This window comes from Hesperophylax consimilis, chromosome 10 (assembly GCF_061612785.1).
Source record: "Hesperophylax consimilis isolate HC1 chromosome 10, BYU_Hcon_1.0, whole genome shotgun sequence".
Lineage (NCBI taxonomy): Eukaryota > Metazoa > Arthropoda > Insecta > Trichoptera > Limnephilidae > Hesperophylax > Hesperophylax consimilis.
In genome coordinates, this window is record NC_142845.1 from 3,617,111 (window position 1) to 3,632,053 (window position 14,943).

General features: G+C 36.1%; 1 protein-coding gene across 1 annotated transcript; it reads right to left on the reverse strand.

The window, feature by feature from the left end:
* Positions 1–13,390, reverse strand: LOC149420195 (double-stranded RNA-specific editase 1-like). The gene is made up of 8 exons (XM_089636455.1): positions 13,242–13,390; positions 8,797–8,873; positions 5,237–5,507; positions 4,118–4,342; positions 3,463–3,624; positions 3,062–3,195; positions 2,661–2,898; positions 1–2,109 (listed from the first exon to the last, which is right to left on the reverse strand). Exons 1-8 carry the CDS (start codon positions 13,258–13,260, stop codon positions 2,000–2,002), a joined length of 1,236 nt encoding a protein of 411 aa, XP_089492581.1. The 5' UTR covers positions 13,261–13,390; the 3' UTR covers positions 1–1,999.
* Between the last annotated feature and the right edge of the window lie 1,553 nt (positions 13,391–14,943).

The window sequence follows — 14,943 nt, forward strand, 5'->3', positions numbered from 1 at the left end:
TAGTGTTTTATTGATTTATTTATTCTGTTCAATAAAAATTACATTATAAAATTGGGTCATTCACACAATTCATCAGTGCTAGGCCAAATAATAAATTATAATAAATGGATTAATCTAGCCAGCCTTTCTTCAACGTACACAGATCACGCCACCTCATTTATTTGCTTCTCCTTAATTTTATTTTAAGCACACACAGAAATACAATATTAAAATTTGAAGTCAAGATTATAATTCATAAGATTGATACATGAAACATTTACGGTTAATTTGAAAAAAAATATAGTCAAGGCGTTATTTCATACATGTAGCCGCCTCTGAACAAAAAAAATGTTATAATTTAGATATTCCTGGATCACATAATCCACCAGAAATATTTAGTGTATAAATAATATCATGGTTCCGCCTGCAATACCACCGCGAATATGACAATTTTTCCAAATAATAATTTCAGTTGTGTCTGTAACTCCGGTTTAATGAACTCCATAATTAAACCACTCGCTAGATCGATAACTTCGGGCTTTTTGTGTGAAACAAATTGGTCCTACAAAACCATAGATATGCCAATATATAGACAGAAAAATTCTCATTCGGAGCCTACTTATTATGTTATTCACCAATGAATTTATTCCATAGACTTTCAGAGTTTTTCATTGGTGGATATTGTTAGGCAATCATATGACGTCACAACATTTAAGTTATACCACCCTGATGAACTCTAAAACTCGGATTTGAATTGAATTTAAGTGTCGTCATTTTAAAAATTGGAAGTGTTTGTAGGAAGAATTCAGACAAGTGATAAAGTACCTACCTATAATATTTATAACAGAAAATTATTTTAATTGCCATTTTAAAAATGGAACTGATTTGTCGAGAATTCTGGCTACCTGTGATTTTTCACAGATAGTCATAATAATAATAATTGGAAAACTTGAAAAATCACTTCGTGGGCGATATTTTAATGTCTTTACAATTGCAATCATTTTCTAGGTACACAGAATGCTGAATATTTGTTAAAATATTCTATTTATTTTAGAACATGTAACATCACAACCACTGCATATGTGATTTCCAAGGCCAATACCGCATTTATTTTTTTGCTCTCTGAAATTTATTGTTTCATTTGTGGTATTGCGTGCCGAACCTCAATTTGATGCCTTACTTATCTGCAGACGTTTTCACGTGAATTGTTGAAATCTAGTACATTATTTACCTGGTAGGCACTGGTTTGTGTTCAGCCTCCATTGGATAGTGTTTATTCATCACCGATCAGATATAACCTAAAAGCCTGATCTATGTATGTCTTCGATTTGAAAAAAACAAGCAGTTGTCACTAATTTACAAAGACTTTTCGACATACAGGCCAATCAAATAATTTCTGATCAATTTTAGTAAGGAAAATTGAGCTTGCTTTTGTCACACGAGTGCAGAGTAGTTTGTCTCTAGGGTGGTTTTATTATATTACAATTAAATGACTCTAAATAACATCACACAGAATGTACCTATATTACTCCCAGTCATATTTGGCCGCTATGCAGGAAAGACGGAAAAAATCATTGAAAAAATGACATGATTTAGATATTTGCAGTAAAAATCCTTTAATTTGAACTCATCGGGATAACACCAATTATCTATTTGACTCAGCATTGTTATGACATAATTAGCTCTGTACCGACTTTCTCCGGAGCTCATAATCGTATAATATTGCATTAAATATATATTTTTTAAAACTGTCAAGGTAGACAATATGATCACATTAACCGGTGCCTACTATAAATAAGCACTGTATTACATTTATTTCATAAAAATAATAATTTGAAAAAAAAATCACATAAATTTGAATTCATATTGTTCAGATTTATATTACAGACTATGTATAATCTATACCTATTTGGAAAATTAAATAGTCACTTGCGTCCGAAAGATGCTGGAGCCAGAATACTAGAGCTATGTATATTGTGTTGTATTATAATTATTATTTAGGTTTGTTTTTCGGATTGATTCACATATCTTCAATGGGGACTTTTAGTTCCGCCTTAGGGTAGACTATGTTGAAGATGCTTTCGCAGGCTCGCTGCGCAGCTAACTTTCGGGCTTCCTTCTTGTTTGGGGCTGAAAGAAAAACAAGATATTATTATTGATACGGAGACGGTCTGCATTTGTTACACCTTATCGTCAACGGCGATGAGTCATCCTGCAATGATATTTGACAGCGGTAATAAACCTACAACGCGGGGATTAATATAGTATATTAACTCTTACAATGAAAGTAGAATCACTCCGCGCATCTCAATTGTCTTTAGTTTGGGTAAAATCATCACCAGTTTTTTTGTCTCTCCTGAAAAGTGGCGAAATATAATTTACGATGTGATGGATTGCCGTCGATGTAATATTCCCTTGTGGTCCAGTTTAACTCTTTATATGCGTGATGTTTCAAAGCTAGGGGTCCCTGTACACAGCACTTTTCCATAGTGGTAGTGGGGAGGGGTAGAGGAAGGTGGGGAAATACCTGGCTATTCAGATCTGACACAGCTAAAGTCGTCTCAAGCAACGTTTCAATTCTGAATGGTGGTTTTACACCAAGGCGTCTGAGCGTGAGAGCCGTGAGAGTGTCTTCCACTCACAAATGTGGTTGTAATTGATTGAAAAGTTAATGCATTTACCTTTTCCAATGTAGGTGGTTCCGTCCACAATGACCCCCATCGAGAAGATCTGTCCATTGGGCTTGACCCCCTCGCAGGCCAGGAAGCTGTAGACAAGCGCCCCCTTCATCTGGCTGAGCAGCACGCAGGGGTGCAACGCCTCGGGGCAGGGCGGCAGCACGGGGGGTTTGCGGGGCGCCTTGGGCGCGGGGGTCACCACCGAGGCAGGGGTCTCGGCGCCACTACCGGGGGGGGCAACCTGAAAACACGGACTTTTGATTAATACCTTGAATCTTTTTTACATCAAATAAAAAGCATAAAGCCATTGAGCATGTACGATTGTGGGTACTTAGTGTACGGTTCTGAAAGCAGCTATAAAAAAACCAATGGTATTCAATTTTCATATTAAAGAAGTAATATACCTTGCTGGGCCCCAGAGAGGGTACCTTGAACCCTTCAGTCTGCCAGTCTGTGAACAGCTTGTGAAGTGCGTAGGACGCAAGCTGGATCATAGGGAAAGTAGGTCCTTCATCATCCTTCTCTTCTCCAGGCGTTTCTAATAAAAAATATAAGTAAATTATATACGGGAATACCAGAATCCCAAATACCTAGAGCCAGTGGGACTATGGCATTCCCAACTAAGGTAAGTTGTCGTCTTGAATGGAGTGAGATCACTAAACACACGGCTACGGCCATCTCAAGCATAAACTACAGTTTCATTGTATTGTCCGCTAACACTATCGCCAATAATTATTTCTACAGCAATATTTGCAGGTTCATTATTCTTCATTATTTGATTGGGATGTTTTAAATGATTACTTACCAACTTTCATCTCTACGTCATCAGAGGTGGCTGGGGTCGTTGGCGTCGATGGTGTCACGGACGCTGCAGCAGTGGCTTCGGGGATCTTCCCCATCTGCTTGATGATCATATCTCTGATGACGCCCTCCGCTGCGTGGTTCTTGGCCTGCAGCTTGGAAGGGCCTACCACATGGAAACGTAACCTCAATCACCACCAGATGCATACATGGTTGAATTCATTGATCAGAAGTTCTAGGTCAGATAATCACAGAACATGCGGATCTGAAATACCTCTACGGCTAATAAGGCCGGAAGTTATTATAGATACATTCAGATTTGCGCAGTGAATTGTCATCATGTGAAGTTTGGGATACAAGGATGCGTAATATTACATTCCTGGGGGAACTTATACATTGTCAACTAAATGAGAGAAGATAATTAACACTGACCACTGGATATCAGTTAAAGCCGAATCCTAAAGAACAACATCAATCTTAGTAGGTAAAATAGGGACTTACAACATACACACAGCACATATAGAACTAGTGAGCCACTTATAAAGATTGGAATAGTATGTCAGAGTTCATATAAATGTTGGAATAGTCTCAGAGTGAATACAGTCTTTGGAATAGTCACTTAGACAGCTTGTATAAGTATTAATAGTCAGAGTGCTTACCAGTGCCCCGGTATTCGATGCCCTCCACATTGAGCACGGCCACGTACTGCTTGGTGACGGAGCCGGCGAAGGCCTCTGCCTCGGGCTGGACGCTGCACTCGTGCTGACTGCCGGGTGTGAGCTCGTTGAGCACCATAAGCGCATTCTTCGGCGTGATGAGGCGACGCAGCTGGCGATTCTGCCGGCGCCGACGTTCGCGCATGCTCACCTTGAAGCCCGCCACGCCTGTAAACAAATATTATTATATATTACTTAACTGACTTTTACTTTAACGTAACTTTTAATTTAATTTTACAGCTTGACACAGTTGCAGATGCCATGCTTTTTATTATTCAGCTTTCAAAATATATGCATTTGGGTTTCTTCAAACTTATTTTGTTTAATAACATAATTCTGGAATAAATTCTTAAAAAAAAAAAAAAAGATCTATGAAAAGTGATGCATTAATCTCATGGTTATCGTCGCCGATCAAGCAAAATAATAATAATAATTGGATAATTTATATAGCACCTTTTTGCGAAAAATCGCAAGGGCACTATGTACATTAGATTGAATCGATTTAAAATGGGGAATTAAAATCAGATGTATTTTTCATGAGGTATGTTCAAGTCATGATATTTGAAAATTTATCCCATTCAACATCTGTCTACCATAATGAATAATTAAATGGAGTGAGAATTGACTTTTTTAAATGAGCTTAATTAATAAACTAAATAGTTATTGAACTTGAAAAAGAAGTCATTTTTGAGATACTGCAAATTTGAAAGCTGGAAATATATTACATAAACATCACAATACGGTTTTAAAATTTGTGTAACTGAAACTTCAAAGTTATATCAACCCGAATAATAATAGAAAAAATTTAAAAGCATTCAAATAAGATTATTTCTCTGACATTTAAATTTAGACATCATCTCAAAACCTGTGCGTATGGGTTGGTGACTTTTGCCTGAATTGGTAATTAAACATGGAAAGCGATATGACAATTTATTAACCGCTTCTGTGCCAAGAGCGAGTTAACTCGCATTCTTGGCCTGCTGTGCACAGCTACACTTCTACCTACTGGCATTTAAAAGGTTAATACTAGGAATTTTTCTGAATAAAAAATAATCATCCAACCTTTCTTCATCCACTTCTTGCGTCCCCCTTCTTCTCCCTCTCCCGCCTCGCTGGGGGTGACCTCGGCCTCAGCTTCGTCAGTCTCAATGGGGGTGGGGGGCGGCAGGGCCTGGAAGGCGGCCTTCACAGGGGTGATGTTGGGGGAGGGTCCATCCGTGGCCCACCCCTGACCCTGGCTGGGGTGCCGCGGGGGGCCCCCACCCTGCTGCTGACCTCCACTCTGCTGCTGACCCCCATACTGCTGCTGCTGCTGTTGTTGTTGCAACGGTTGCTGTATAGCATAATATTCATTATTATAACTCAATGGATTGGTGTTTATGTGAGTGCCACAACAGTTCCACTTTAGTGAAACTTCATGGATCACATATGCAATGTCCGCTATGGGGATAGCAACTGATGGATCACATATGCGACAGCCGCGAATATGAGGTAAATGGTAACTTTAACGAGCACCGCAACAGTTTTACTGCTGGAGAAAAGAAGAATTGGGCAAGGTCAATGTGAAGGGAATGTTGTAAAATGAATAAAACGTGAAAGGGGACGTAGTTCTGATTGTTAGTGTTAGAGATAAATAAATGGGGGTGTTGTTATAGGAAACAAAAATAAAATCAGCACTTCAAACAATTTGTATTTTAAAATCTTGTAACAGCAAAACCACAACCTACGTAACAAGGTATTTAATTACAAATCCATCTCCGCGTGCGTTAGATCTAATTTACCAAATACTCTGGCAACCATTTGTTATCTTTTAGTTTATTTCTACGGATTTAGATTTATTTGAGGATGGCTCACGTGATAATGGATTTGTAGTGACGAAATTATTAAATCAAAGAGATGGACCATTTTTATAAAGCAATTTTAAAAGGAGAAACACAGGAATATTAAATTTTTCATTTGTCGACCAAATGTAAAAACACAATTTCCACAGAAAAATGTATATTAAGGCTTTTGCTATCAGGTACAAGAAACAAAGTATAATAATGAATAACCATTTGTAATTAAAGCAGCAACAATCCTTCATTGTACAATTAGCTGTAAATGTAACATATGACCATTGATTATTTATCATCAGAATATCTGTGTTGCTTTAACCACTCTCCCACAGATATAGTATGCAGAACACAGACGTACCCATTACTGTTTCTGTTGAGCATCGCCCAGTCGCGGGTCGTCCCTCTGTGCCCCCGCATCCAGAGTGGGTTTGAATCCAAATCACAAGAACCGAGCAGAGCGACCGACATAAAAAGCAACCTACCATAGAGAGGACACTTTACCAGACCATAGACTAAAGTCCACCTTTGTGACTGGTTTAAAATTTTGAGTTGTTGACTTGGCGAAATTGAATTGTAAAGTGTGCGACTCTAATAGATGCCAAGAGGGGTCGCCCCGATAGAAACTTGTGACCTTAACTGTCTGAGTATACGCTTATCTATTGCGTCGAAACATCCAATCTAAATGTGCGTCCAATGGACGGTTGATGAACAAAATCATACAAACGTATCAATACTCCTTCTAGTCTATTTGACTCTGACTCCAACACATTTTAAGGATCCGTTTCACCCATAATGATAACAATTGAAGTTAAGACAAACTAAATGCATTATCAGCAAATAAGCTATGCAAATAGGTCAAGAAATTGTTTGTTTTGTTGTGCACAGTTAAAAGCTTGTTTTATAATATTTAAAGTTCATCAATTAGCTGCGACAAATAGACTCGGTGATGATTGAACCTTTGAACGATGTTGTTTATCAATCGTCGAGTGGAGGGCAACACGTCGGCAGCCACGATGGATGGTTTCGACACATACAAACGCATATATGCACAACAGAGCGACTAAATGAGTAAAGGGAGGTGAAACGACACGCCTCCGTCGGTCACATGGCGACGTGTCGAATATCTCTACATGGTGTCCCTTCCACATGGTGCGGCATACAATCTTTAAGGAACACATCAACTTATCAGAATATCTATTTAACAATATTTAAACTAGGCATTTAAAACAACACATCTGCAGATGATTTAACATCGCTATTGAAAATCAAAATGGACGAGCCATTTTTAATTTACATCGGAATTCAAGAAGAGTGATTAAAACATGTTTACACATTTTAATTTGATCTACAAAAATTTCTATAAATTAATATTATTAGAGAGTTCATGATTACAAATTCATCTTAAGTTTGTTTAATTCAATTGTTTGGTTTAATTCCACTCTGATGCGAGTTCAATCCCTTATTAGATAGGGCGGACCATCAGTTGGGAGGCTGAAGATCATCATATTGTATGCCGTCTCCGTGTGGATAGGGATGGCACCGAGAAGGAAAAACAGGAAAGGAACGGAGATGGAAAGTTCCGGAACAATGCCAGGCCCCCGAGAGCTGCAAAGGCAGGTAAAATGGGAGAATGAATCCAAAGAAATAATAATAGAACAGAAGTAAATAGACAACTTTTAACTTAAACCCGCTGTGATGATTATTCACTGAATCCATGGATAAGTAAATGATAGAATTAATAATGCCTACTTATGATGTAAAGTGGATTCATTAAGAGTTTATACCAGCTATAATCCCGCATCGAATTATAATGATAATAACATAATTCTTACTGAGCAGACAGCATTCTGCTGATGTGCTCCCATCTGATTTCACAATGAGATTAACGGTAATCCATGGGACAAATATTTGAATAAATTAATTTTCTATATTGTCTTGCATACTTATTTATCCATGGTCAATCCAGAGGGCAAATAGTACATTTATAATATGACAAAACTTAATTTCGGGTTACCTTACACTGTGGAGAAATATTTTACAACACTTAAGGATTTTAACATGCAAATAAACATTTTTTTTAAATCGGGTAATGTTTTAAAATTTGTAATAATTAAGATAATAGAAGAAACTTGTTCAGTATGCATAAAAAATTATGTAAACACAAGTGCGTCAAATTTTAACTTAATAAATAAGTACCTACATATAAACCTGAAAAACACACTTATAAAAATTTTAAAAAAGATACTAGCAAGGGTTTGATATATATTTCAAAATTATGTATGGAATTATTTCCCTATCACCCTACGTCTTTTTTCATTTGTATTGTAAAAATAGGCTTCTGCCAAAGTACACAATTGGAAATGTAAACATTTAATGATTGAATTTTGATTCACAAGTATAACAGAATATTAAATAAATGAATCTGGAGGTAATGCTAGAAGTATCTGTACTTGTGGTAATTTGGTTTAGGTACCAGAAAGTACTCTAATACATCCCTTATTTGAATTTATGTACCTATGGCAGGTTCACTAGATTAATGAAATTGTGGCCTATTTAATGTATAAAATCAAAATATTGTTTCAGAATTTTTTAGACCAAGAAATGGATTTACAATCTTCATTCCTATATAGGCACTTCTAGCATTAAACCTCCAAAATATAACTTCAATAAAAAAATGCATTATCTTCATTTTGAAAAAGACATTTCTACTGGTAACGTATAATCTGGTGGCAGGCAACTCTGATTAAAATGAAGAACCGGTAGAAGTACTGGTGTATGGTAGCTTACCTGAGCAGGGATGAAAGTTCCCGGGTTGTTGTACCGGCCGGTCTGGTAATTTCCGCCGCCACTGTTTCTGTTACCGTCTGAAAAATAATAATAAAATACTAATAACCTTAACGAAATTTATTCGAGGGGATAAAAGGTGGAAAGGTGGAAAGGTGGACCGGCAAACAACTCCGTTGTTTCTGCTATCGTGGTACGAGAACACGCCGTCAGATGGAATGCAGGAAAACACTTCTTCTTCTTGACATATAAATTTATTAATTCACAATATAATTGCAGAGGATCTATTTTCCTCTGCTCAAACTTAAACTGAAAGAAATAAAGGTCTAGTTTCCTTTATTCTTCATGGTTTTCTCTAGGTTTACATAAACCTAGTAATTATCTCACGACTGACTGCGTAGGTACGCATGTACCTACCAGTTATTTCAACACTACCCTTTTTCTGGGAGGTATCTGTATTTAAACTAAATTCTTGAAGGACATATTACAAAAATAAAGCTGTTCCACCCGCTCGTCGGAAAACAACATTCTTAAACATACATAACTATCCTAAATAATACAGATGTGACTTAAGGTTATTCTTAAAATATATTTAGAAACTTTACACCGATAGATGGTGTTATTTTCAATATTGTCAATTAAAACTCTTTTAACGCGTTATGCTTTTTAATATTGAGGTAAGTTATTGGTTCGCACATGCACATAAAATATATTAATCTGTTTAAATTTTTTTTCGTACCAATACTTTTATAATTTTACAGAACGGCAGAAAAACACACAATTTTATTGTAAAACCAACACGCACAAAAAACATTTGCCGCGGAAGAATTTTAATACCAAACCAAAAGATATTTGTAAAAAATCGTGCATTTCAAAATTTCTACGGTAAAACGCTCAAGTCTAAAAGAGAAGGATGATAAAAGTATTGTTGAATTCAGTAATTTAAATCGTCGCTTGGGGAGATTGAATTTTTTATAAAAAGCGCTGGCTAGGTAACAAAGCATATGGCGCGTTGCTGGCCTTAACTGGACCTTTTTTTTAAAGGCCGCTTGCATGACTTACTATGTCCATGTACATGTACAATCCATAGCGTAATAAGAATATTATCACTCTAAGGTAAGTAGAGTAATAATATACAATCCTACAAACTTCGGGAAATCGAGAGAAGTCCGTTTTACATGGTTACCGATAGCGTATATATTTTTTACTGGTGATTTATAACTTTTTCAACGAAAAAGCTGGAGTTTTTTAAACTTTGGAATAACCTTTTTTAGCGTGTAAAATTTAAAAAAATATCGACTTACCTATAGGTACCTATCGCATAAAGAAAAATCGTCAACAGAATTTTTTTCTTATACGGAAGTTGTTTCTCATTCAAAATAATGTACCACCTCTCATAGTTTTTTTATATCTTCCCTCCACGTAAAATCATGGAGATGTATCCGTAGTCTCACTTGCTCTATTATTATATTTTTTAGTAATTTTAAGTGCTTCCGTGTTGTTCCCTCGAGTGTTTTCTCTTGGGGTAAGAATAATCTCATCAAATTTAATGTTTCAAAGACCCAATCATGTCTGATCACGTCTAAAAGGGATCGAAATGACAATCTAGTCTCCTACAACGGTAGCAATCTACCGAAAAAGCCCTCCATTGATATGTTCGGTGTATCTCTAAGTGACCAGACCACAAAATGTCTTGTCGTGTTAAATGGGCTTTACGACAACAAGCGATGTAGGTACATACCTATTTATTAACCATGACCTTGGTGTTTCTTTGCATCTTATATGTTTTGTGTAAGTCAAAAAGGTATATCTGTTCGTATATTTGTACGCGGCGTATGTACCGAAACCAATTAAGTGGTTAGAATTACCAGATGGAGAATCAAATTCGTCGTGCGCTCAAGTCTTGGTACGTAGGGTTTAGGCCGTTTAGGGTCTCATAATACGTAATAAATATTACTTAGGCATTATAACCGGACAATATTATAATATTATTTATTTTTATATTCATTATTTTCATTATCGGATACATCAGTAATTACTGTGGATGATTTTAAGACCGAGACAATAGGGCTATGGTATGAGAAATTAGACACATATGTTTTCGAATGAAAATTAGAAAGATATTTAGACAAAACTGCATCGATTGTTGTTCCGTGTCTTGTGGTAGGTTCTATTATACATATATTATACATACATATAGATGGAGCTAAAGAAGTTTTACTTCAGTCGTGTGGTCTAAAGCACACTCGTTTTTTTGTATTTTTTTTATTTCCAAAAACAATAAACGAGACATGTTAATAATAGTCAACTCTTTATAGGACAGAAAGATTGATAATAATGATTAAAATAATGATTGAAAATAAAACTTTTTTTAAACAAATATCTTAGACCGGAAATAAACTGGTGAATCTTTTTATAAAGTGCACGCCTCATTGTTATGGGAAAACAAAAATGCGTTATACAAAATCGTTGTTATTGTTGATTTCTTTTTGGCACAAAAAAGGTCACTTCAATTGTTTACACTTTTTCGATAGTTTTTTATAACATCTCAAACCCGTGGCAAGTGGCAGACAGATAATGTTATGCTAGAGTATATAGGTACCTACGTAGCTCGATCTATGCATTTTATTGTTTAGTACATCAAAATAACTAGGCGAGTCTATCTATAGTAATTTTTACAGATTCAAGAAAGTTCTAAATTATTAAAGTCGTCCTTGTTATCGTAAGACAGTTAATTTAGCCCTTTTACTGTAAGCCTCCGTCGCAAATATTCCGTGCGCTCAGTAATACTGGAACATTTATAAAAAAAGCGAAAACATTATTCTATCAGCATAAAAAACCATTCCATGCAACTTGACATTTTTACTACAAATGCATCTAACTAGGTACTTTAGAACCGTAGGAATGTGTTGCAAACGTTCTTGTGAAATATATATCGGAACTGCTCCCACAGAAGTATATCTCTTCTAGTGTACGGACAGGCTAGAGTAGCGTTTTTACCTACTTGTGTCACTAACACTTACAGTAATTAGATGAAAAATAATGACTTTTGTTAATGTAATTACTCGGTTATTATAAGTAATATAACAGTAAAATTTGCGTTCGCGCAAAAATCATTATTAGTATTATTTTTCAGTACTAAAATAAATAAAATATTATCTGTAGATTTCGAATGGGGCAAAGAAACAGTTTGTATGAAAATTGCCGCTTACGTTTCACCTTAAACAATACAAATATTTTAAAGGGATTATTTTAAGGGAGATGAAACTTTATTTGGGGTTTTTATTACTATGGGACAGGGGTGGGAAAGATATTTGAAAATATTTTTAGGCATAATGGTTTAACTAGGGTGATCATAAAATATCACGAATTCATAAATGAAACACAAACAAGACAACATTTTTATAAAAATACCAGGCCAATGAATTGTTTTATTGTAGGGTCGAATGTGCAAATGTGGGAAACTACGCTAACTTTGAAAATACGAACTGTGGGAACGGGCCTGAAGGCTAAATTTTATTGAGCAATATGTAAAAGTCGCATTCTGGAAGATCCATCCGTCTTGGCACACACTCCTTGTTTCATTCAAATCCAGATATACTCTTGACATAACCTAACTCTGGGGCCAGTGAGACTACGGCATTCACAATTGGGTTATGTTGTGAGGCTGAAGGTAAAGGAGTGGAAAAAGTGAAGAAAATGTGGAGGAGGAAGGTGGGGGAAATACTTTGCTATTCAGATCTGGTCACCAAACACGGGTAAAGCCATTTCAAGTGACGTTTTTATTCTGAATGACGGTCTTTCGCCAGTGCGATATTGAAAGTACCTACCAATCTGGGACATGCCGCAAATATGCTATATATATTATATTAAATTAATAAATTGTGAAAAACACAAATTAATCAAATAAAATTTTCTTGCGCATGCCGAGATTTGAACCCGCGGCTTCCGGATTCGTAGCAAAGGATTGTAACCACTCCACAGCGTCATTCTTCGTTTAAAATTCGCAGACGGCCTTGGAAAGCGGGTAATACAAAGGAAGTAAAAAAAAAGTTATCTTTGGCTAACAAAATTGCTTTTTACCAGTTACGTTATAAGCTCGAGGTCAAGTGTCACTGTATTTGCATTGTATGGATAGAGATGGTGGATACTATAAAACCGGAACCAAGATGACTAAGATGAGTGAGTAAAAAAGACTATTGCAAACTGCTGACTGACTTACAGTAGTGCTCGTTTCCATGCTACAGCATTTGGCGAAAAAATCAAAAACAACTCAAGCAACCGTAAATATGAGCATCAGGGCAATAGAAAACGAGAATTTCCGTCCGTATTTACTGTACCTAAATGATTTACGGGTATTTTGGGGACGCGTCGAGCTAGGTTAAATTTTGAGATGGTTTATTTCATCTCAACAGCACCACGAACATATCAAAATAATATTTACTTACAATTGCTCCTGGTATTCATGTTAAAAATTGTTCACAAGGTAAAACTTTCAAGGTAAAACTAGGCGAGGCTAGTAATAAAGAATATCAGAATACAAATTACAAATGGCGAATGGCGGCGCCGGCGATCAATAAAATGGGAACGTTGTTACTCCATAGATAAAAATACTTTTGTAAAAGTCATAGATATTGAGTAATTTTCAAGTTGACAAGGATGTCAATATAACAACCATCACCGATGAGTAGGAGGAGCATAGTAATCATAAAAAAAAGATAAAATAAGACGTAGGTTTTTATTTGATTATTCACTGTTTCAAATGGGCCCAAATTTTTAAATCTATTTCATTAGACCGATTTGACCACATTACACGAGAGTGATTTATTTATGCATTACATTTATGTGCATTAGACCAACGAGAACAACTAAGAGGACTAAGAAGTGCGAAGAGGTGAAGAGAGACAAGTAGATAGTTGATTTATGGAGACAGGGAAGAAAACTTAAATATATTAGGACTCTCCATTCATACATTTTTAATGTAACATAAATGAATATGAATTTAGTACATTTATATTTTACAAAATACTATGGGCATTCTTGGAGAAATTGTGAATTATGTATGCATACCTTATCAGAAAAGGGGAGCCGTTATGCCTGATGAGAGCCTTCTTAATTTGAAATTTAATTCTTATAAATTAATGTGTTTTATGAAATATTTGTAAGCGAGAGTTTAATTTTTTTTTTAATTTAATTTATTTGCTCAGATTGTTCGATAATGCAGCATAATTCAGTTGGGAGATCATTGTACATTAAAAACAATTCTTAGTTTATGTTTTTTTAATATCAACATGCGGAATGGTATAAAATGGTTATAGGTACAAAATACAAAAATCTAATGTATTAACTTATATTACCCACGCACAGGCTGCGCCTTAGTGGGTTCCCTTTCCTATTATTATAAAACTGTAATGTCAAATATATAAATTGGGAAAAATTAAAGGTAATAAAAAAAAAAGAATTAAAAAGAAAGAATAAAAGAATTTTAATTGACCGGTCGGTGGCTGAGTTGACATCGCGTTTGAGTCCCACACCACAGGCGTATTGTGTTCAATTCCTCGGCTGGCTAAGTCATCCATAAGTATTTTATTAAATGGAAATCTTTTAGTATTGTTGAAAGCGGAAACTTTTAAAACATTTTAGCTTAACCGGCTAGTAGCCGAGTGCAAAAACGTTTTGGATTCCCACCTAGGTATCGCGAGTTCAATCCAAAACTAACTGAGTCCTCCATCATTACACAAGCAACATTTTCCTCTTATATAAAAATGTGTTATATTGTTTTCCAAGTCCTGTGTCCCCAATGTGTATCATTTTAGCACCGAGCCGGGGTCATCTCCGAGGTTGGGGCTGGGAAATATGTTATCTTTCAATTAACCTTTTAATTTATTGTATGCATCTTAATAATAATTTATGGTAATCGGGTGAGTACAGCACCATTTTATTGAAAAAATAATCTCAAGGGTTCCTACTTTAAATATTAGTAAAATTTTGCAATTGCTAGGGCCCCTGGTGGCCCGGGTCGGGTTCAATGATTTATACCCCCCTGAACCCCCTCGTGGCGGTCCTGTCTATGGGTATGAGTTCCGGGGCCCCCTCAGGCCGAGAGCCCTGGGATCGTGCCCATAGAGGAAAGACGTGACTACAAGGGGA

Coding starts and splice junctions, on each gene's coding strand:
- LOC149420195 (XM_089636455.1), bottom strand. Junction 5,508..8,796: donor GAACTTTCATCCCTGCTCAG/GTAAGCTACCAT, acceptor TATGCTATACAG/CAACCGTTGCAACAACAACA. Junction 4,343..5,236: donor CAAGAAGTGGATGAAGAAAG/GTTGGATGATTA, acceptor ATTTGTTTACAG/GCGTGGCGGGCTTCAAGGTG.